General features: G+C 48.0%; 1 protein-coding gene across 2 annotated transcripts in view; it reads right to left on the reverse strand.

The window, feature by feature from the left end:
* Positions 1-25,100, reverse strand: part of PREX1 (phosphatidylinositol-3,4,5-trisphosphate dependent Rac exchange factor 1) — a 151,499-nt gene that overhangs the window by 37,066 nt on the left and 89,333 nt on the right. For both annotated transcript variants that reach the window (XM_040437367.1, XM_040437365.1), the window contains exons 15-21: positions 23,588-23,660; positions 22,654-22,790; positions 19,742-19,834; positions 18,602-18,750; positions 18,218-18,303; positions 7,472-7,608; positions 4,555-4,705 (exon numbers count right to left, since the gene is read on the reverse strand). In XM_040437367.1, coding sequence (XP_040293301.1) covers positions 4,555-4,705; positions 7,472-7,608; positions 18,218-18,303; positions 18,602-18,750; positions 19,742-19,834; positions 22,654-22,790; positions 23,588-23,660 — 826 coding nt within the window. The remainder of the gene's footprint in view (positions 1-4,554; positions 4,706-7,471; positions 7,609-18,217; positions 18,304-18,601; positions 18,751-19,741; positions 19,835-22,653; positions 22,791-23,587; positions 23,661-25,100) is intronic.

Below are 25,100 nucleotides of genomic sequence, written 5' to 3' on the forward strand. Positions count from 1 at the left end.
ACAATGTGGAACCAACCAGCCAACTACCCAACGGGGTAAACCAAGTCTGTAACCGTGTAGAAAAAACTAATGAATGGGGGGGTGCTGTGTCCCCCAAGGAAGAGCGAGAAAGAGATTTTACTGGTAAGTTACACAAAAATCTCGTTTTCTCGCCCATTTTCCTCGGGGGACACAGGAGACTTTGGGACGTCCAAGAGGGGAGGGACCACAGCTCCAAGGCGAAGCACCCGTAGGCATCAAGGAACCACTGACTGCAAAAACCAGGCGGCCCAAGGCAGCATCCGCCAAAGCATGAGTATGCACCCTGTAGAACATGGTAAAGGCATGCAAGAAAGACCAGTGGCTGCCGTGCACAAATGTTCGGCTGAAGCCCGATGTCTCTGGGCCCAACAGGCACCGACCGCTCTGGTGGAATGAGCGGCGACACCGAAAGGCAGAACCTTGCCCCTGGTGCGGTAACCTCAGCAATAGCCAATTGATGAAGCGGGTGAAAACCACCTTGGAGGCCAGCAACCCTATGCGCGGACCTTCCGTTACCACAAAAAGAGTCCAAACGCCGAAAGGAGCCGGTGATCTCCAAGTAAATCTTCAAGGCCCGAACAACGTCCAAGCAGCGCAGTGTCCGTGGGAAGGGGAGAGCACAGTATTTTGTTCCCAGGGCGGTACCGGGGGAAGGTACAGAGGAACCAATGAGCCACCCCGTGGATGAAGGTCTTGACAGGCCCGAGAGGGCCAGGGAACGCCGGAGGAGGATGGATAGCGCGACACTTGACCCTTCAAGGAACAGAGTCCCAGTCCGGACTGGAGAAAGGACCGAACCGTGGGGAGAGAAAGGCGGAGTGGGGGAACGCCCCGCTTCCCACAGAACCGCAGGTAAGATCTCCAAGTCCGATAATAGATTCTGGACGAAGCACAGCCGAGAGCGAAAACCAGCGTGCCCGCTGGAAATCGCCTAAGCAAGCTAGAAAAAAAAGGACGTGATCAGTAGTAGACCAGTAGCACGGGCAGAAGAGTCCGGCAAAGCTGGTCAATCGGCCCACCAGCAACTGTATCCCGTAGCCACCCCGAGTGGGGGAGCAGAAGAGCGGATGGAAGGGACCGAAGGGGTCCGTCCAGTAGCCGACAGATGCCAGGACAAGACAGGCTAAAGTCCATGTCGATGGTGCCACCGGAGGAAGGGGTTCTTCCATTCCTGTGAGGGAGATTTAACCCCATAGGGACCCATGACGTACTGGTACGGCATGGATCCAGAGTCCTTAAGGACCCATGACGTATCGGTACGTCATGTATAGTTCCGATCACCGGAAGGCGGTGATCGGAACACGGTGCCTGCTCAAATCATTGAGCAGGCACCACGGCTAAATGCGTGGGGGGTTCCCTGACCCCCCCGTGTCGGCGATTGCTGCAAACCGCTCCGGACCTGGCATAAGAGCGGCACTAAAGTGCAGAGGGCGCCCATAGGAAGGACTCATACCACACTACATCCGAAGAGGAGGGAATGGTAGTAGGTGAGGGAACCGTAGTCCCGCCAGAGCCAACGTAGAATTCGAAGGGCGCTGCAGACAGCCCTCTCGTCCATAAGACCGCTTGCGCAGGAAAGCAAAGCAGCAGGAGGACGAAATGGGTACGCATCCAGGAACCATGAACACTCCACGGGTGGAAGGGCCAACGAGCATGGTGGATACTGCCACAAGCGGAACCGCAAAATACTGTCCACCCGAGAATGAGCACCGCCTAGCTCGGTGCAGGCAGAGAGCAAGTAGACCACGTCCGGACCAGGTGGAAGCAGAATGATCTCATCGGAGAAGGGTGTAAGGCGTGCGGCTAGCATCGTATCCCAAGAGAAACACGTATGTCGTGGGAGGAAGGGGGAAATACGTACGGTCAGCCCCGTAAGCCGACAGAGCCCCACAGTATCTACAGAACTGCAATATGCCGCCTGGAAGGGAGTCATGCACAAGACTAGTACAGTATGCGATGGAACGCAAGCAGTCCGCCTAGAAAAGGGGGATATGCACCTGGCAAACACTGCATTCGGCAAGAGTGTAAAGGCCCGCCTAAGAAGGGGGTGATGCCCAAGACCAGTACCGACTTCAGAGAAGTAGGGCATACCATATTCCGCCCAGAAGGGGGTCATGCACATGGCCGCACTGAATCCAGTAGGAACGCAGGAAGTCCGCCTAGGGAAAGGGGACATGCACATGGATACCATCGCATTAAGTGATAGTGTAATAATCTACCTAACACCGTATCCCATGAGAGTGCAACTACCCCGCCAATAAAGGGGGACATGCACGAGGTCAGCGCAGCATGTACAAGGTCAGCCTTGAGTCCCGTGAGTGTGCAAAATTCCGCCTATGGAATGAGGGGCGGTCATGCACATGGCCAGCACCGCATCCAGTGTGAGTGCAAGTATTCCACCCAGGGAAGGGGGTCATGCACATGGCCAGCAACGTATCCAGTGAGAGTGCAGTATTCCGCCTAAGGAAGGGGGTCATGCACGTGGCCAGCACCACACCCAGTGAGAGTGCAAGCACCCCGCCGATGGAAGGGGGTCAAGCACATGGCCAGCCCGCAGCCAGGGAGAGTGCAGTAGTCCGCCTAGGAAGGGGGGGGGGTCATGCACAAGGCCAGTACCGTAACCGGTGAGAGTGCGGAATTCCGCTTATAGAAAGGGGACATGCACCCGGTCGACACTGTCCTCGGGGGCGGGTTGCAAGATTCCGCCCAGGGAAGGGGGCATATACTTTTGGCCAGCGCTGTGTCCGGGGAGCGCAACATGCCGCCTATGGAAGGGGGGCATGCACATGGCCAGCTCTACCGACATCAGGCTGCAGCGTCCAGCGCAGCCAACAAGAATTCCATAGCGTACAAACTTGATTCGGATTCTTTTTTTTTTTTTTCTATGACACAGCCTCTCTGAGAGGTAGGAAGGGGCCACCATACAGGCCCATGAGGAAGGCCCGGATCTCAGAGGGCCTCCTCTATACGGGAGCCGGCCCATGGAGCTGGCTAGTACCTAAGGGGTTAACTGGGATTTGGCCTGGGGGCAGCGCAGAGATCCCCTGGGGGAGGAGGAACCTCCAGGCGGGAAGAATTCGCACCTGGAAGAAGTTCCCTCCCCCTACAATTAAGGCCGGAATCGCGGCCTAGTAGGCCGCGAAGCCAGGGCCTAAATTTGCGGCGCCCGGCCAACCGGGATGTACCGGTGGTCGGCCGGGGCCTGGAGAGACCCGGAGCGGCGCGAAGGCGTCCGCATCTACATGCAGGCCGCGGGAGCCCACCCCGCGGGCCGGAAGAGTCAGGGGGCCCGGAGAAGAAGGGCTGGAATTGCGGCCTAGTAGGAAAGGGGACAAGTACCGACGGTCGGCCGGGGTCAGGAGGGACCCGGAGCGGCGCAAATGCGCCCGCATGTACATGCCGGGCGCGGGATCTCACCCCGCGGCTGGAAGAGTCAGGCAAATCTCCATAGCAGGGGCGGGCAGAGGAGGGTCCGGGGCAGCTTGGCGCAGGCCTCCCGGCCCTGCCGCAGGGAAAGAGGCAGAACGGCTATCCATGGCTGCCGCGGAGGAGCGGTGAGGTGACCGCCAATGTCCCATGGAGGTAGGGGGGCGGGAGGGGAGCTGGGAGCATGGATTGCAGCCCTTGCGACACCCCAGGAGCCAGTCTGCCCAAGTATGTCCCCTGTTGTCAGCCATTTCAGGGAAGAGGATGATTGTAGGACAGGAGACACCCCAGGAGCCAGCCTGCCCGAGTATGGGGGTCAGTCACGTAGGAGACCGGGTGGGGGGGGGGGGGGGGGGGGGGGGGAGGCGTTGGGCTGGAGAAGCCACTCTCTCACCATCAGCCGTCTTCACCCTCGGTCCGTTCCCGCAGGGTCGCCCCTTCAGCTACTGGCACCGTAGTGGCAGGACGCTGGAAGAGGGACTTGGCGTGCGGGCGACCCTTGCGCTGGCGGGTCCACCTTGCCTTCTGTGGGGGAGGCAGCAGTGCGGATGACCGGCAGTGGCGCAGCTCGACCCCGGGAGAAACAGAGAGGTCTAGTGCGTCTCTGTTGTCCCTGAAGAGAAGAAGAAAAAATAAAATAAAAGATTATAAGGAGAGAAAAAAAAACAGCCCTGCAGAGCAGGGAGTGTCTTGCCTCCTTGGACATTAAGCGAAAACTGGCAGCCTCTCTCTCCAGGCTGAGGGTATAGCTGCTGGAGGAGGGGCTTAACAGCTTTCACTTAGTGTCACGCCTCCTAGGGAGCGGAGCTATACCCAAGGTCTCATGTGTCCCCCAAGGAAAATGGGCAAGAAATGAAGGCTGCACTGTGTTTGGATGCTACGGGCAGCATAAACAGTTTTTCTTTTAGATAGATATCATTAGGCTGGGGCTACATGGCAATCAAGGCTGCAACACCCGTCGTACATCCGAAGAATTCACCAGAACAGAAAGCTGGAGAACTTTAACCCCATGGCTGTAATATCACTGTCCCCCCTCAATGGTAGCCGATACTTCTTCAATGGTCAGGGTGTCCTAAACCACAGGAGATGAGACTAGTGGTGTGTTACCTGCTTGTCTGTTAGGGACACTTGTGTCCAGGAAGAAGACGGCGCTGCGTTCTTCACATGGGCTGCCGTTCAGACACTCATCAGGTTTAGATCTTTGCTCTTGGTCTTCCTCTGCATCCTCATGTGTTCTGTAGATCCACTGGAACAGTCCCTGAAACCAGAGGCATTATATATACACATCTACCCACACACACCATTCATGATAAACCGCGCACACATGAGGTGCTGCGGTTATCACTGGCAGGAAGAAGCCATCTTCTCCATTAAAATACAGTATCTTTGAGGGGCTCACCAGAGTGGAGCTCAGCCAGCTAAAACCACTTTGCTAATTTAAGACAATACAAACAATGGCCGGCTCACAGATTTAAAATATAAAAGATACAATTTATTACACAATTCACAAAATTCATATCATAAAAAATATAATACAGTGCGATATTGCTATACTCAATACTAAAATTGTTGCAATACAAAAATTTTGATTCGGTTTTGATACCATAAAAAAGTATTGCAATACTTAATACCATTGCAAAAAAAAAATAAAACACCAAAAAAGCCGCGTGCATTCCGCATTTTTTTTGGAATGTCCGGCCCATAATCGAACAGTCCTATCCTATTTTTTGGGGGGACAAGGTGACTAAAAAAAATTGCGAATTGCGTGGTTTTTATTTATTTTTCTGTTACGGCATTAACCGCATAGGAGATTTTTTATATATTTTAATAGTTTGGATTTTTCAGACGTGGCGATATGTAATATGTTTATTTATTTATTGTTTATATATAAAATTGGGGAAAAGGGCGATTTATACTTAATATTTATTTTTTTTTTTTACTTTTTATTTAATAACCATTTCCCCCCTTAAAGGGACACTGACAGGCGAAATCAGCATATATAGTTAGATATATCACATTACAGGCAGTGCATGGCTGAGGCAGCTGCAGCCTCAGCCATGCACTGTTCAGAGCAGCGCTTCAGAGCGCTGCTCACTCACATCATATAAGGGGTTAATTATAGTGCGTCCGACGGCACGGCGGGGCGCAGGCGCAGAAGATTGGGCATGAACGATGCCCGGAGGATTGAATTGCGCAGGATCGGGACTGGGGAGAGTTCTAGCCCCGCCCAGGGGCTTAAGAACGGCAGTTGGGAAGGCTGGCTGGGCGCATTTTCACATGAAACGCCGCACCTTGGGCAGATTGCTGACCGCAGATGCAGGTTATAAAACTTTATATTTCGCTCTTTATAAGGTGGACAGGGGGGATAGTTCTATGCTTTTAAAAGACTCTATAAGACCTGTAATGTGATATATCTAACTATATATGCTGATTTCGCCTGTCAGTGTCCCTTCAAGGGCTAGAACCTGGGATCTTTTAATCCCTTGTCCTATTAACCCTGATAGAGATCTATTAGGGTGAATAGGACCTCACACACTCCCTGCTGCCCTGTGCATCGTACACACAGCAGCGAGATTACCATGGCAGCCAAGCTGCCATGGTAACCGATCGGAGCCCAGGATTACACTGCTGGGGCTCCGATCACAACTGCTACTGCACCACCAATGATAAGGGGACCCTGTGGCCACTGCCATCAATGATTTTAATACTGGGGGGGTTTGGGCACACTGTGCCACCAATGAATTTAATACTGAGGGGGAGGGGGTTTGTAGAGCGCACTGCGCCACCAATGTTTTTAAGACTGGGGGAGGAGGGTGCACTGCGCCACCAATGATAATTAACCTTTAATACAGATACAGGAGGCGGGTGCTGGCCTCTATGACAGGGCGCTGCGATCAGCGGCAGTTAACCCCTCAGGTGCCGACTATGTGATTCTGCCGCCGGCACCAACCTCCTGTATCTGTATTAAAGGTTAATTATCATTGGTGGCACAGTGGCCAGGCCGGGTACCTGCTATGCTGGCTGCTTGACTCTGGGACTCGGGCTGATGCTGGGGAGGACACAAAACACTCAGGAGGAGGAGGAGGCTGTCGTTCGCTGAGCTCACGAGCTCAGACGGCGCAGCAGTTTATTACCTCCCCCGTCCCGCCTCCTGCTTTGATTAGCCACACATACCTCTCTCCTTCTCCACTGTCAGGACTGAGAGAATATAGCGCGTGCCGAGCACCATGTTCTCTCATAAGAGGAGATACTAGACTGCGCAGTAGATTTGAAATATTGAGAGGATCTAATCTATAATCGCTACAACAAGGAGGAGCGGCGTTCAGAAATCAAGATCCCGCATGCGCCAAAGGTGATGCCGGTATGAGAGCGGACTGCAAATCTTTGCAGCCAACAATTAACAGTGAGGAACGCAACAAAGCCAAACCAGGTTCATATTAAGCGCCTACGCCAAACACATCGAATATTGCCTGAGGCAGTACGGCGGAGCAGACAGACCTTGGTACTGGTAAGAAGCGCTACAGCGCGATCCACACTACATATTTAAAGCGAAGCCTTTCCTCTGCTGCAGTGAACAATTGCAACATACCCATCCTGCTACATTGATTATTCTTTACTGCTACAAAAAAGTGTTCTATATTAACTGTGCCATACTGAAGTACGTGACATTATATGAACTAATACGGGCAGGAATAAATAATACATACAGAGATCAAGTAAAGATTTACATTGAAGTAGAGACTATATACAGCACTGTGTGAATAGATTTTAGTCCTGTTTGCGCGAGCTCCACAATCAGATGTTAAAAAGGACCGAGTAACTATTTGGCATGAATTAGAAAGTTTTAGATATTTTATGATATGAATTTTGTGAATGGTGTAATAAATTGTATATTTATATCTTCTCCATCATATTCAAAGTCCCGATCCTAAACTCTATGGATTCCGCTTTACTTCAGAATATATTTTGATATTTTTTTTATAACTGTGGATGCTAATAGTTGTAGTACCTGATTCATACTTACCAGGGGGTTTTGTGGGTTTTTTCGGTAGGCAGTGAAATGCTCTAGGACCTCGATGTGACTGTCATGTTTGACATTTGTTCCATTCACCTTGAGGATACATTGTGCAGGATGGAGACCTACGGCAGCAGCCTGTGACCCTGAAAACAAGTAGACATGGGACAGAATGATCACTAAACCGCATCTATATCTAGAGGCAGCTAAAGATCTCTCTTTCTGTATATACGGCCCCACTCACACCCATACTCTGCAGTATGATGGCACTGTACAGTTGAGGGGAAGTAATCATTCTACTGCTATATGAAGAATGTATATAGAATAATAATCCATAACATTATGCACTTGGACACCTATTCAGAAAAAACAGTATCGGGGCAGTAACCTCCTTTGGCTGCCGAGACCCTGTAACCTGCAGACCACCTGCGGCTGGAATGTTATTAATGGGGATAATTTCTGAGCTCCAGATTCTCACACCACAGGACCCCCTTTACACTGGCCGAGAATTAGCCAGACAATCGCTAACAAGGACACATCAGAAAGGAGTATTTTTTAGAATTGTTGGCTTTTTCATTTTGGCAGTACTATGAAATAGAAAAATATATTATCCTTCTATAGCAGTCAGCAGAAATGAGAAGATTTATAGATAGATAATCTATTGCTGTTTACTACTGCTGTGAGGGGCAAATGTTACCTGAAAGGCAGTCCTCATGATAATAGTAGGTGTAGAATTGTGATAACAGTATGAAAGCTCTATTGTTCTCTTGATAGGCCTAGATCAAGTCGCACAAAGAAGAGCATTGCATTGATTAGTGTACTGTGGGATGCTCTAACTGAGTCACTCATTCCCCGTCCTACTCTGGTCACATTGATGGTCTAAAAGCTTGCCGTGATAAAAAGCCAAAAGAATTAAGGAAGTTAAAGTGAACCTATCATGCAGTACAATCTGCGGGCAGAATATTATAGAGCAGGAGGAGATGAGCAGATTGATATACATAAAAGATTCAGCAAGACTTTTAATCTATACCTTTAACCCCCTGCTCTTTCTGAACTTATAGTTGTCTACAGGGCAGTCTTAAGTGACTGACAGCTATCAATGTATACACACTCAGTGTGCATTCCATGTCCATGCTGAAAAAAATTATAGAACGTGTCCTATTATTGTCCACATTACAAACAAGGATAAAACTGTTCTATTACGGGCTGGCCGTTCCTCAAAATGTGGAATGCACATGGCGGTATCTGTTTTGCAGATCCACAATTTGCTGGTCGTGTGCACGAGCCCTTGCACAGAGAATGCTATCACTGACAAGACCGCACCAATGCACTACTATTACTGAGTGACAGCTATCTCTGTATACACACACAGGGAATGCTATCAATCTCTGATAAGACCTCCCCCGTATATAGCTGAGCTCAGAAACAGCAGAGATTTAAATGTATAAATTACAAGTTTTGGTGAATTTTTTTCTAGAAACTGATATATTAATCTGCTCAGCTTCTTCTGCTCTATAACATGCGGCAAGTAGATTTCACTGCGTTTTATTGTGATAGGTCCTCTTTAAAGAGCCAGGACACGAAGTAGAATAAATGGAGTGACTTCAAAAAAATTGAATCCAGAAAACCATCCACTTGTTTTTTTATGAAAAAATACAGGCTGTTAATAAGTGATTTAAATGATGGAAATGTCCCTTTAAAACAATAGACCAAACAGTGTTTGGGGTCACCTGGGTAATAGTGACCACAACATGGTAAGTTTTCATTCATCCTCCATTAAGAGGTTTCGTAAAGAAGCTACAAAAATGCTACACTTCAGATGACCTTAATGTATATTGCAGAAGCAGTGTGAAAAGAGCCTAATCTGATCAGCTTCTATAGGAGGGAAGTTCCAGACTGAACCAGGGTACTTCAGTAGATGTTATTTATCTGGACTGTGCCACATAAAAAGCTGGTCCATAAGGTGGGGATACTGGGACTAAAAGATAATATGTGTAATGTGGTTAGACACTGGCTCAGTGACAGAAAAAAATAGGGTGGTTATTAATGGTACAGCCGCAGATGGGGGTCACCAGTGGGGTGCCACAGGGGTCAGTACTGAGCCCTTTTCTTTTACTATATTTATTAATAACACTGCTTAGGGCTTACAGAGCAGAATTTCAATATTGGCAGATAGGCTCTGTAAAATAACCAAGGGCAATAAATATTACAGAGGGATTTGAGTAAGCTGAGCGATTGAGCGGAGAGGTGTCAACCTTAAAGGGGTTGTCCGGGTTCAGAGCTAAACCCGGACATATCCCTATTTTCACTCAGACAGCCCCCCTGACTTGAGCATTAAATCGCGCAGGGCAAAGGCATTTTTTTGAGTTCTGGTGATGTACCGGGCTCTCCGTGGGGCTGCCAGGTTGATGTCAACGGCACTGATGGGCGGGCTTTAGCGCTGCCCTTGCCTGTAAAAAAGCTAGGGCAGCGCTAAAGCCCGCCCATCAGAGCCGGTGACGTCACCGAACACACTGCTGGGCGAAAGCCTCCGCCCGGCAATGTGTTGTTGTAAATAAAAGAGCCCTTGACCTGCGCGATCCAGCGCAGGGCAAGGGAGCACATCGGATCATGACATGCTCCGATGCTAACATCAGAGGGGCTGCCTGGGTGAAATTATGGGTATGTCCGGGCTCAGTTCTGAACCCGGACAACCCCTTTAATGTGGATAAATGTAAAGTCATGGACTTGGGTTGAGGGAACAAAGCTCTACAATTATGTGAAAGACTCAGATATTGATGGGATACTGATAAACATTCAACCTAAGCAACCGATGCCAGGCAGCTGCTGCAAAGGCCAATAAAATCCTTGGATGCATCAAAAGAGGCTCATGACAAAAGTTTTGACTCTATACAAATCACTAGTCAGACCACACATGGAATATTGTGTACAACATTGGGCAACTGAGTATTAGAAGGACATGGCTGAAATGGAGCGGGTGCAGAACAGAGTGAATGGGTGGATTGCAGTAGAAAGACAGGTTATCAAATCTGACAATATAAAGTTCAGAAAGAAGGTAGCTAATTACAATTTACAAAATATATCAAAAGGACAGTACATATTTATTTCTAACAATTTTTTTTTTTTTTTTTTTTTTTTTTTACAACTCATGATAAGGCGGCATCCTCCATACTTAGAAAAAAAATGTTTCATTATAACACAGAGATTTTTTTATACTGTAAGGGCAGTGGGACTGTGGGATTCTCTACTCTGCAACGGGATGTTGTGAAGGTTGATACACTGAACAAGTTTAAAAAGGGGCCTGGATATCTTTCTTGAAAGTTACATAGGTTATAGGTACTAGATTTCTGGAGATGGGGCATTGAAGAATTTATTCCGCTAATATGGGACAACTGTTATCTGCCTCATGGTGGTTTTTGCCTTATAGGTTGGACTTGATGGACCTGTGTATTTTTCAACCTTTTAACTACAATACTTAAAGAGGGCCTGTCACCTCTCTAGATATGTCTGTTGTAGTAACTAATAGCATTCCCCATGTTATAACAATTCTGGAGCATCTATTCTTATATCTCTATAATGTCCCATTCCTTTATTATTCCTTCTAGAAGTTATAAATGAATTGCCAGCAGCTTGCAGTAAAGGTACAGATGGATTATACCAGTTGAGGGTGTGACAAGAGCAGCACTAATTAGACAGAGTCAGACATACCTCCTACTGGTAGCACCCAGCAGTACCTTTACTGCAGACTGCTGGAATTTATTTGTAAACTTCTAGCAGAAATAATACAGGAAGGGAACAGCATAGAGTCATGAGAATAGATGCTTCAGAATTATTATTACACGGTGAATGAAGTAGTTACTACAGCTGACATGTCAGGAGAGGTGACCGGTCCTCTTTAACATACCTGCCATACACATACAGTGGATATAAAAAGTCTACACACCCCGGTTAAAATGTCAGGTTTCTGTGCTGTAAAAAAAATGAGACAAAGATAAATCATTTCAGAACTTTTTCCACCTTTAATGTGACCTATAAACTGTACAACTCAATTGAAAAACAAACTGAAATCTTTTAGGTGCAGGGAAGAAAAAAATAAATAAAACTAAAATAATGTGGTTGCATAAGTGTGCACACCCTCTTATAACTGGGGATGTAGCTGTGTTCAAAATTAAGCAATCACATTCAAAATCCTGTTAAATAGGAGTCAGCATATACCTGCCATCATCTAAAGTGCCTCTGATTAACCCCAAATAAAGTTCAGCTGCTCTAGTTGGTCTTTCCTGAAATTTTCTCAGTCGCATCCCACAGCAAAAGCCATGGTCCACAGAGAGCTTCCAAAGCATCAGAGGGATCTCATTGTTAAAAGGCATCAGTCAGGAGAAGGGTACAAAAGAATTTCCAAGGCATTAGATATACCATCGAACACAGTGAAGACAGTCATCTTCAAGTGGAGAAAATATGGCACAACAGTGACATTACCAAGAACTGGACGTCTCTCCAAAATTGATGAAAAGACAGAAGAAAACTGGTCTGGGAGGCTCCAAGAGGCCTACAGCAACATTAAAGGAGCACACTTATGCAGCCATATTATTTTATTTTTATATTTTTTTCTTCCCTCTACCTAAAGGATTTCAATTTGTTTTTCAATTGAGTTGTACAGTTTATAGGTCACATTAAAAGGTGGAAAAAGTTCTAAAATTATTTATCTTTGTCTCGTTTTTTTACATCACAGAAACCTGACATTTTAACAGGGGTGTGTAGACTTTTTATATCCACTGTATATACATACATACTATAAGTACACACACTTATATACACACATACACAACACACTCAGTAAACAGCACTCACATATACCATACAGTAAACAGATCCAGTGCTTACACACACACACATATACAGTACATACACATAACATCCAGTTTGCACACAGCTCTATTTCTATGTAATGACACATTTACACTTTGTGTAGTTTGTGTTGTCTCGCAATAATAAATCTACTGGGCTTTATGCATAAAAACGAGATTTTTGTATAACTTACCAGTAAAATCTCTTTCTCGCTCTTTCCTTGGGGGACACAGAAGACCTTGGGTATAGCTCATCTCCATAGGAGGCGTGACACTAAGTGAAAGCTGTTAAGCCCCTCCTCCACAGCTATACCCTCAGCCTGGAGAGAAAGGCAGCCAGTTGCGTGTCCAAGCAGTGAGAAAAGGCAAAGTCCAACAAGGAACCAACAAGCCAACTACCCAACGGGTAACACAAACTCGGAAACCGTGTAGAGAAAAACAACGAATGGGTGGGTGCTGTGTCCCCCAAGGAAAGAGCGAGAAAGAGATTTTACTGGTAAGTTATACAAAAATCTCGTTTTCTCGCCCAGTTTCCTTGGGGGACACAGAAGACCTTGGGACGTTCAAAAGCAGTCCAAAAGGGGAGGGACCACAGCTCCAAGGCGAAGCACCCGAAGGCATCAAGGAACCGCCGCCTGCAGACCCAGGCGGACCAAGGCAGCATACGCCGAAGCCAGAGTATGCACCCTGTAGAATTCTGTAAAGCGTGCAAGGAAGACCTGTGGCCGCCTTGCTCAAATGCATGGCCGAAGCCCAAAGCCTCCGGCCCAGGAGGCACCGACCGCTCTGGTGAAATGAACGGTGACAGTAAAGGCAGAATCCTGCCCTCGGTGCGGTAACCTCAGCAATAGCCAATCTGATAAAGCGGAGGAAAACCACCCTGGAGTCCGTCAACTCTAAGCGCGGACCTCCAGGAAACCCAAGAGACCGAACGTCGACAAGAGTCGGAGATCTCCAAGTAAAAACTGTAAGGCCCAAACAACGTCCAAATTGGTGAAGTGTTGAAGCGAAAGGCAAACACCACCTTCAGAAGGAAGGAACGGGATGTAGAACAGCCCTGTCCTGGGAAAAGACAGAAGGCTCAGAACAAAAAGGGGGCCATTCAGGCACCCGTCAGAGACACGACTGATACAGAAACACAACCGTACAGGACAGGAGGGGTAGAGAGAACTTCTGTAACGGCTCCAAGGACAAGATTGGAGCGCCGAGAACTCAGTATGTAGTTCCCAGGGCGGTACCGAAGGACAGTACAGAGGAACCAAAGAGCCATTTCGAGTAAGAAGGTCTTGACAGGCCCAGAGGGCCGGGGAACGCTGGAAGAGGAAGAACAGCGCTGACACTGATACCTCAAGTAAAGGAATCCCAGTCCCAGGTCCAGGCCGGACTGGAAAAAAGACAGAACCATGGGGAGAGAAAAGTCAGAGTGGGGAATGCACAGCTTCCCACAGAACCCCAGATAAAAAAAACATAAGTCTTACGACAGATCCTGGACGAAATACAGCCAGGAGCGGGCAGTAGCGAAACCGCTGGAGTCGCCTGGCAAGCGGGCGAAAAATCAAATGTGATCAGGCGCAGACCAGTAACACGGGCAGAAGTTGACAAACTGGTCCCGTCGGCCCCCGAGCAACGTTGTCCCGTATCCACCCGAGTGGGGGAGCAGAAGGACAGACGGAAAGGAACCAAAAGGGTCCGCCCAGCATCCGCCAGATGCCAGGACAAGACAGGCTATAGTCCATGCTGATGTAGCCATGTTCTACAGTCCCGGTGTAGGAGATCAAAGGATAATCTGGACCGAAAGGTAGTCCCCCCAAGTTACCGAGAAGGTAAGTCTACAGCAGGACCATTGTCTTAGAATGGACCACACACTCTGCACTCAGCGGGAGGACAGAACGCGGTAGACTCGATAAATCGGCACAGCTAATACAGCCAGTGTGAACAAGGGAGACAGTACGAGGCCAAAAGGAACACCGGAACCATCCACATGAACAACCATGCTCTCCCCAGAGGGGAGGACAGTGAAGGAACAACCTCTGAAGTCTGGCGGGACAGAAGCCACATCAGAGTGATCTGTATCGAGCGGCGGCCAAACAGAGCCGGCAAGATAAGGTAGTCGAGACAAAGGCCGGCATAACACCCTCCAACCGAACGGAGGAGTGGGCAACAGGGAAGCCATAGGACAGCTCAAAAGCAGAACCCTGCTACACTGTGAGATGCCCGGTTCACCGCCTCGCAGAAGGAGAATACCCTGAAGAACCCAAGGCGGAGGTCCTCCGGACCTGGGTAATCGAGCACCCAAGAGAATTTGGGTGACCTTCCCGAGAAAAGCGGCCCGCACCTGGTAGCAGATCAGACTGTAGCGTAGAGGCGCCAAGAGGAAGGACTCATACCACACTACATTCGAAGAGGAGGAAATTGCAGCAGGCAAGGGAACCGCAGTCCTGCCAGAGCCAACGAAGAATTCGAGGGGCGATCCAGACAACCGCACTCTCGACCATGTGACCACTAGCGCAGGGAAGCAATACCGCGGAAGGACGAATGGGCACGCATCTAGGAACCACGAACATTCCCTGGGATGAAGGGCCAACTAAATGAATGAGTACCACCCAGCTCCGTGCAGCAGAGAGCAAGTAGAGCCCGTCCGGGTCAGGTGGACAGAATGAACTCCTTAGAGACGAGTGCAAGGTTTGTGGCAGGCATCGTATCCCAAGAAAACAAAAGTATGCCGCAGGAAGTAGATGAGGCATACGTACGAGCAGCCCGTAAGCAGTGAGAAGGCCAACCCACCTACAGGAGGAGAAGGCATACACGGCCCAAACAACGCACAAGAACGTCCGCTCACTGCAAAAGGTTAATTTAGCGAGAAAGGGGGGGCTCGCCACAGAGTGCCACAGCATGTACGGAATTGCAAAGTGCAACCTGAAAGGGAGTTATGCACAAGCCTAGTATAGCATGCGATGGAACGCAAGCAGTCCGCCCCGAAAAGGGGGGAAATTGTATCTGGCAAACTGCAGTCGGCAAGAGTGCAAAGGCCGGTCCCAAAAGGGAGTGATGCCTAAGGCCGTACCTACTTCAGAGAAGCAGGACATACCCTATAATCCAGCAGGAACGCAGAAGGTATTCCGCCTAAGAAGGGGGTCATGCACATGGCCAGCCGGCAGCCAGGGAGAGTGCAGTATCCCGCCTAGGAGGGGGGGGGGATGCACATGGCAGGCACCATAACTGGAGAGAAGATGAATGCTGCCCCTGGAAGGGCCGCATGCACTTGGCCAGCGCCGTATCCTGGAAGATGCAAGAAAACCGCCTAAAAGGGGAAATGCCCTAGCAGCGACGCAGGCTGGGAGCGCAACACCATGCCGCCTGTGGAAAGAGGTCATGCAGACATGCAGTACTACTGATGAGGCTGCAGCGTCCTGCGCAGTCCAATAGAAATCAGTGATCTATTATTATTTATTTTATTATTATAATTTTTTTTTTTTTATATATATATTTAAAACACAGCCTCTCCAAGGCTAAAGGGGAGCCACCATATATGGGCACCTGAGAAAAAAAGGGGGGCCAACTATACAGACCCATTTGGGAGCCGGCCTGTACCCAAAGGGTTAACAGGGATCCGGCCTGGAGGGCGGCGTGCGATCCCCTGGGGGCGGAGGAACCTCCAGGCGGGAAGAATTCGCGCCTGGAGAGGTTCCCGCCCCCTCCACCAGAGACCGGAATATTGCGGCCTAGTAGGCCGCGAAGCCGGGGGCTAAATTTGCGGCGCCCGGCCCGTTATACCGCCGGGACCTGAGGCGGAATGGCGCTTTAAACCGGCCGCGGGAGCCCACCCCGCGGGCCGGTCGAAATTGCGGCCCAGCAGGCCGCGAAGCCTAGGACCAAATTTGCTGAGCCCCGCCGACCGGCACCGATGGTCGGACGGGGCCTGCTGGGGCATAGTCAAGCCCACCCCGCCGGCCGGAAGAGACAGGGACCCGAAAAGGCGGTTTGCCGGCCGCGGGAGCCCACCCCGCCGGCCGGAAGAGACAGGGACCCGGAATGGCGGTTTGCCGGCCGCGGGAGCCCACCCCGCCGGCCGGAAGAGACAGGGACCCGGAATGGCGGTTTGCCGGCCGCGGGAGCCCACCCCGCCGGCCGGCTCGGCCGCACCGGAATATTAGTGCTGTCCGGAGGCGAGGCCTTACTCCACTGCAGCGTCCTGCACTCTCCGGTAAGGCCCAATGTGATCAGGCGAGATGGGGGGGGACCCAAAGACGGGGTGCCCGTGAGGAGAAGGCAGGCGACGGCTGACAGCCACTAGCTGCATGTACTATGAGGGCCAGGAAAAAAGGGGGGGGGGAGGCAGGGAGCAGATTGCCGCTCTGCGGCACCCCAGGAGCCAGCCTAGGTCCAGCAGGGGACTAGAGGCCCAGTATGGGGGGTCAGGCATGCAGGAGACCATTGGGTGGGGGGTGGGGGATGTAGGGCTGGAGAAGCCACTCTCTTACCACAGCCGTCTTCACCCTCGGTCCATTCCAGCAGGGTCGCCCCTTCAGCTACTGGCACCGTAGTGGCAGGACGCTGGAAGAGGGACTTGGCGTGCGGGCGACCCTTGCGCTGGCGGGATGTGGGGGAGCGAGGCTGCCCTGATCCACCTTGCCTTCTGTGGGGGAGGCAGCAGTGCGGATGACCGGCACTGGCGCAGCTCAACCCCGGGAGAACAGAGAGGTCTAGTGCGACTCTGTTATCCCTGATGATCTGGAACAAAAAGAAATAAAAAAGTAAAAATCTAAAATTTAAACAAGGAGAAACCAGCCCTGCAGAGCAAGGAGTGTCTTGCCTCCTTGGACACTAAGCAAAAAACTGGCTGCCTTTCTCTCCAGGCTGAGGGTATAGCTGTGGAGGAGGGGCTTAACAGCTTTCACTTAGTGTCACGCCTCCTATGGAGATGAGCTATACCCAAGGTCTTCTGTGTCCCCCAAGGAAACTGGGCGAGAAAGTGAAATAATACCTTGGAGGGCAATACACCAGTCTGATGCCTGTCGACCCTGCACACCAGATGTCAGAGTAGCCTCGGCGTTCTGCTCACATCTGTAGATACTTAGGACACTGTGGATATTCTCCGCACATTAATCCCGAGTGCTCGTCGGCTATGACTGACATTACACAAGGCGTTTGAAGTGTTTACCATGAAGTGTGAGTGTCACACAAGTAAAACAGACTGAAGGGCCCTTTACATTGCCCGATTATTGCTAACAAGCATTTGTATCGATGCTCTTTGAGCAAAACGCTTATTCATTGGGTAATAGATCGTTGGTGTGGTCACCTAAATCATCGTTTGCTGGCAGCAGATTGTGTTGTCTAAACAAACAATGATTCTGTGTTGGTCGAAGGAGTGCCGACAGTAGCGATCGTTCCCCCTTATACTGTGGACGGGATCAATGCATGTAAATGCAGCGGTCTCCTCCACTGATGAACAAGCAATTGTCGGGAAAAAAATTATTCCTTCCTGACAATCGCTTGCTACATTGTGCCATGTAAAGGGGCCTTTACACCTAGAGAAAGAATGTAAGAAACACTCATCCCATTGCAGAAAGAGGTCACACCCCCCCCAGCGCATACACAGTGCAGCGGTAACATGTGAGAGATATTCATAGTACAGAGGGTGACTACGACAGGCCTATATTCAAGGGGACTGTCCACACTGGATCTGTCTGTCTACCAAAGTTGTATATACACCGCACCATCCGCATATACATTCAACACCAACATCTTCCAATCACCTGTAAAATTATTTAAAAAAACTCCAGGGGTGTGGAGTTATATGTAGTCGTACAGGGCTGCTACAAGAACAAGTGTCATGTATGATCCATAGATTATTTCATGCAATGATGGGAACAGAAAAAAACAACAACATCCCACCAGTAGGTCTTACCTCTCCCTACCGCGTGAACATAAGGCGGAGCTGAACCCCTGATCTGGAAACACAGCGACTGCGGACAATCTGGGATCTTCACAATCCTATAGCACAAGTAAAAAGAGGATTATGCATGTACAGAGAGGCTAGCGTCAGAGTCACTGGTCATACCTCTACCCGATCACAATCAATTGGCACACAACACTACCAACCTCTCGTACACCGCAGCATCCAGTGTAGATATCACATAATGTAATATTCTGACCCTCGCAGCAAGAGACAGACCCTGATGTGAATACATGATATGTGACTGGATGCTTCTGTATGATTGGTTATATGGAGACTAGACAATTCTCAACAGATCTCATCGGCTACAGCTCCTAGGTATTAAAAGATTCTTACTCTTTGGATTTGATTGCCACAAGGATGCGGATTGGCCTGCGAGCACAGAATGACTGGTTCAGAAGGATCTCCACCTCAGAGAAGGGTCTGAGAAAGACCAGGTCCTCATTAATAGTGTAGATCTTCCGTCCAACCTGCAATCCAGCCATCTACAGGGAGATCAAGGGGAGAAATTCTCCAGGTTACCACACTGCACCGAGTAGAATGCCACAATAACTAAGGAAATCAAACTAACCCGGCGGAAGCACAATTGGAGGGAACAGGAATTACTTCAGTTATATTGTGGCTCCACTGGTGCCAAAAAATAGATGGATCAAATATCACAATTACCAATAAACTTTTCACTAATCTACAGACACAATGCTGATCATCAATGACTGAAAATGCAATGGCCTCCAATTAGTGTCAGTTCAAACAGCTGTCTGCAGATGGGGTGCTGGCTTATTTAATATCCAAGTCATGTCTCAAAGCTTATTTTAAGAGCTGAATATTGACTTGTAGGATAGCTGTCTTACATCTGGTGGCATTAGAGCTTGTTAAGAGCTCATTTGCATTTCTTCCCTCCCAGAATTCCAGAGGAGCATGTATGGCCTATAAGTCTCCTCACACTTATTAAGGTGCTCTCTCCCTAAGGAGAGTTAGTTCCCCCCTTGCATGGGCCACTATGAGATGCAAGGACTATGAATAACCTGGCACCATACTTTGGAAAGTCTAATTGCAGACACTGCAAGGAATGATAGGAAAGTTCATCTGAACTCGCTATTAGGTCTTGGAATGAGGTCGCCATGGATTTTCCACTTTGATCGTTAACTGCTACAATGACAGAACATCAGTCAGACATAAAGATAATTGTTATCTTACATGCATCTCAAAGGAGACTTCACAAGATTGACTTTTTCTGACGTTTCCCTGCCCAACCTCTGACATTCCAGCAATCCTGAACCCAAGAGCACAGTCTCTACAATGCAGTCACTGAGAAATACAGAAAGGTCTATTGTGGGAAACCCCCTTTAATGCAGTGTTCTAGCTCTGGCGTTGGGCTCATTCATGCTGTGCAGTGGGGTATTGTGGGTGGTTATCCGCCACGACCATCTGCCAATCCACGTGATCCTGGTCGTATTTCTGCCTGATGCTTCTCACCTCAGCATGTGACCCCTTCCGGACAGACTTCACCACAATTGCTTTATTCTTCTCTTCCAGGTCAAAGCCGTAATCTTCTTCCTGAGGTAGGATCTATGGGAGGACAGGACAGCAGACTGTTTATTACTCCTCACTGGATGGTGACAGAACATATCCATATGACTGGACAACGGGCCGATCTCAGCCATGTCAGCCCAACATAGGGGACAACTCAGGATTCAGGAGGGACTCTTCAAACACAGGCCCACAAAGGCTCCACTTGTACAAAACTACAAATCCCAGCAATTAACCAGTCTAACAACTCCCATACTGTGCCAAGCACCAGCACCTCACAGGCATTATACATGTTTTCCCAAAAGTGGAAACATTTAAAAGTGTCCATTTCTTACACTCAGAGTATCACTGTCATAACCCCAAACTCAAGGAGTAAACAATCTAATTTCCCTATGTTGTCCAATACATCACTCCCATATCACTGCCCCCAGGAGCTCAGAATCAAATTCTGCTGTTTGACATACAACCTATTACTCCTATCATTTCTGTCCAGGAGAGCTGACTATCTGTCTTCTCTGACCTGTCCATGTAATCTCGTATCACCCGGAAGTTTGTGATCACTGTTATCATCCTTGGGATAGGGGGATGGGTGTTTCTATTCCTGTGCTGGTGGTCGGTGCTGTGTGGAATGTGTGAGTGCAGCAGATGTATTTATGTCCACATAAGAGTCTTTGACATTCCTGAGGTGTAGAACATGTGGAGGACTTGCGGCTGGAGACCTATGTACAGCAAACACACTTATCATATCCTACAGCCAATACAGAGCCTTCCTCCAGCGCACCATCAAAAGGCAATGCACTGCATAGCACATGTGGCTAAGGTCACACACAGCCAAAGCTGGATACACACGGCTGAGGTTGTACACACATGGCCAAGAACACAAATCATAGACTGCCGAGATTGAACACGTGTCAAAGACATTCAGAAGGCTTTTTTTTCCCTTTCATTTAGTGTTTGCGCATGTTTTTTCTGCTTGATATAATTTTCATTAAAGGGCTATTCCCATCTATGACTTTTATGGCACATCCACAGGATAAAAAGTCAGATAAAGATAGCTGCAGATGCGTGTGGTGGGACCTATCTCCATTCACATTTATAGGAATTTCTGAGAACAGTTGCATGTGTAGCCACCTCTCCATACACCACAGCCAGCAAATGGGGCCCCAATTCTCGAGATACATGTGGGTCCCAGAGGTGGAAACTGCATCTATTGGACTTTTATGGCATATTCTGAGAATATGCCATAAAAGTCTGAGATGGAAATACCCCTTTAACTTTAGTGGGGGGGGGGGGGGGGGGGAAACAGGGATTGCGGTGTGGTTTTCTCATAAAGGTGGAGCTAGAATGTTAAAAAAAAAACACACAAATGGCATAAGACTGCATATGTATTAGCATATTGCAATACTCTCCTGCGCTATAGATATGTACATTCACATACACTACACACAGAAAGTTAGGGATATTTGGCTTGTGGGTGAAATTTCAGGATGAACCTAAAATGCACTCTAACCTTTACAGGTGACCTTAATGTGACCTTCTCTAAACTTTTGAATGCACATGTCCAATTGTTTCAGTACTTTTTGCACAACTTGCTGTTCTCTAACAAGGAGCTTAACGACAAAATTCCAAACAGATGTTTGATCCCATACATTTCCTGGTTCAATTAGAACTGGTATTTAAACAGTCCTCCTCATCATGCTGTTCACGTTTTGACATCATGTAACCAAGACGACACCTAACAATTGATCAACAGTACCTCGCCATTGCGAGATTTCAAGCAGGATGTTCTCAGACGGAAGTGGCCACTGAGCTTAGAGTGTCACAGAGTGTCATCAGCAGGTGGAACAGAGAGACTGGAAGAGTCACAAAGTCATAGAAGTGGACCACCTTTGGCCACATTCCACACTGACGACGGCTTCATTGTGAACAATGTCCTGCAGAACCAGATGATGAATGCGACAACTCCAGGCACATTTAAGGGAGGTAAGTGTCACGTCAGACGTTTCAAAACCATTTGCATGCTAGACTACCTGCAAAGGTACCTGACCACACCACCAGGCACAGGTTTCATCGTCTTGCATGGGTCAGGGAGCATATACGCTGGATGAGGGACCAGTGGGCCTCAGTGCTGTTCACGATGTGCAGAAATTATGGCCACCAACGATGTTGGAAATGTCAAGGGGAAAGCTATGCATCAGCCACTGGTGAGCCTTTGGTGGTGGTGGTGTTACAGTGTGGGCAGGTGTGTCTACTCAATACAGAACTTCCCTAGACTTTGTGAATGGTACATAGAAAAGCCCATACTACTTGAATAACATCATTAATCCAGTCACAGGCCTAATTTCATCTTCATGGACGACAATGTGCCACCTTATCGAGGTTGCTTCATAAAGGAAACCTATGGGATCAGCGGAAAAACCGTGTAGAGGCTCGTAACTCTGTACCTAAGAACCTCAATGACCTGAGGGACACCCTTCAAGAAGAGTGCCTCAGCAGACAATAAGTCGACTTGTGAACAGCATGAGATGTCATTGTATTTGACGCTTTAGACCACATGACAAGTTATTAAGACATGGAAATTTTTTGTGGGGGTATACCCACCTCAATTGTTGGCTTTTTTTTTCCAATAAATTGCTTGAGATGAGGAAATCACCATTGCATGCTTCTACTTAAATGCCCTACTTTCATGATATAATATCACTGTGGCGTAAACTTCTTATGTTTTCCATAAGTTTCACCCGAAAGCCAAATATCCCTAACGTTTTGTGAGTAGTATAATTGTAATTTATTCCAAATAACAGATGGTAGACGTGCAGTGCCCCCTCCACCCCTTGTGCTTCTGACCACCAACTCCTCACCAGCAGAGTCTTGGCTAGGATGTTCTCAATGAGTTTGAAGTCGTTCTTCTTGTTCTTGGAGTTGGTTCCCTCAATCTCCTCATCTGAGTGGAACCGGAAGAACTGTGACTCGTCTTTAAACTCACTCTTCTCTAACACTAATACAGAGAAATAAGAGAGAAGGTTATAAGTAGAGATGAGGGGAAGGGGGACCGATCAAATGAGCAAAAGGTTATACATGGAGACAATATAAATTGGGAAGTCAGCCTTTGGATGCAGACCATGATTGTTTCCATTCACCGAAAGCAAGCAAGAGTTTGGAAAATGAAGAATTGAAACAACATATCTATTAGAAAGTCCCCATCATACAACGGGAATGCAGAAAAGGTGGTGGAGGAGCCTTATTCAGAGTATGGGTGTAATGTCTTTAGAACTGACACAACCGCAGCCGCGCCTCTGCTCATCACAAACTAAATTACAGGCTACAGAGACGCTTACGGACAGTGCCCAGAGTCCCCCAACCACACAGCTTCTAAAATAAGAGGGCAGTACTGGAAGTAACGGCACAGGAACAGGGACGCTGGCCAGCACAAAACTCCCACCAGCCTCATTATAATGACATGGGGCTATAAAAACAGAGCAGAGTAGATTTAATCTGGTGGTTATATATTACTGTATACTGTGGGAAGGGGCCAAACATTATTCCACTCCAGAACACCGCGGCCTTCAGGAGGGGTGCTGGGTCATGTGCTATGTCTGCCATGTGACATCAATAGAGATCCTTGTACACATCTTGTCCATGCAGAGCAAACACATGCACTCAATTGAGAGCACAAGCATCTACATTACCACCAGATCCCAGTTGCTCTGGGACTGGACCTTGTCACCTGAGTTACTGAGGTAAGTAATGGAATATATCAGAACACTGGTGCGCTCACAATACTGTGGTAAGTACCATGATGCATGAATCCATTGTTGCACAGTCCAACGCCAAGAGCGACAGCTTCTTCTCTTGTCTGACAATCTCCCTTGAAGAAAAGAAAAGAAGTGTTTGGTTTGGTATAATGGAGGATTCACATGTTACAATATAGGACATCTGACCAGGTGATATTTTACGGAGGCTGCAGAGAGTTGTCACTCGGAACCTTCTCTACCCAATGAGGTTCAATAGAAGGACCATTAACATGTAGCAAATAATGTCCACATAACAGCCCAAATACATCCAGGGTGCTAGCAATGCTCAAAAAGTTCCATTAAAAAAAAAACTCCACTCCTATTTCTGTAAGTTTCCATGCATTGCTCATGTGGCAAACATGGCTGCCGGCCGACACATGACTATTCATAGTCTTCATGATTTACAGGCAATTACGGCCATTGTTGGGTTTAGTTTTTCGAGTGGAGCAGCCAAATGAACAAAATATCAGCAGGGAAGCTGCCACCGGACGTCATAGATCTCTGAGCGAAGTACTGAATCTAAGACGGAAGCCGCGATTATCCTGATTATCTCCTCAAGAGCGTGTCCCTGGGCTTCACAGATGAATGAGGGCTGCGGAGGAGTCAGCCATTGTCACTCACGTCTGTACCATGTCTTATTTGGAAAATTGGCATAATTGGAAGTTCAAATCAAACACATTGTTTAAGAAACTTCAGAAAGACAAAATTGAAATAAGATTTTAAAAAAATAATTACAAGAGGTGGAAAAGAAAAAGGCAGAAGAGGCAACAAAATCAAACAAGAATATCACTGAACCAAAGAGGGACACATATCAGTCACTTGGGGCTAATATACAATAAAGATATTTGTCTCTTGGGAATATACAATACAGATAGCAGTCTTCTAGGACTATATACAATACAGATATCAGTCTCTTCGGGCTAGTATACAATACAGATACAGTCAGGTCCATAAATATTGGGACATCGACACAATTCTAAAATTTTTGGCTCTATACACCACCACAATGGATGTGAAATGAAACGAACAAGATGTGCTTGAACTGCAGACTGTCAGCTTTAATTTGAGGGTATACGTCCAAATCAGGTGAACGGTGTAGGAATTATAACAGTTTGCATATGTGCCTCCCACTTGTTAAGGAACCAAAAGTAATGGGACAATTGGCTTCTCAGCTGTTCCATGGCCAGGTGTGTGTTATTCCCTCATTATCCCAATTACAATGAGCAGATAAAAGGTCCAGAGTTCATTCCAAGTGTGCTATTTGCATTTGGAATCTGTTGCTGTCAACTCTCAAGATGAGATCCAAAGAGCTGTCACTATCAGTGAAGCAAGCCATTATTAGGCTGAAAAAAACACAACAAACCCATCAGAGAGATAGCAAAAACATTAGGCGTGGCCAAAACAACTGTTTGAAACATTCTTAAAAAGAAGGAACGCACCGGTGAGCTCAGCAACACCAAAAAGACCTGGAAGACCACGGAAAACAACTGTGGTGGATGAGCGAAGAATTCTTT

Source organism: Bufo bufo, chromosome 6 (genome assembly GCF_905171765.1).
Source record: "Bufo bufo chromosome 6, aBufBuf1.1, whole genome shotgun sequence".
Taxonomy (NCBI): Eukaryota; Metazoa; Chordata; class Amphibia; order Anura; family Bufonidae; genus Bufo; species Bufo bufo.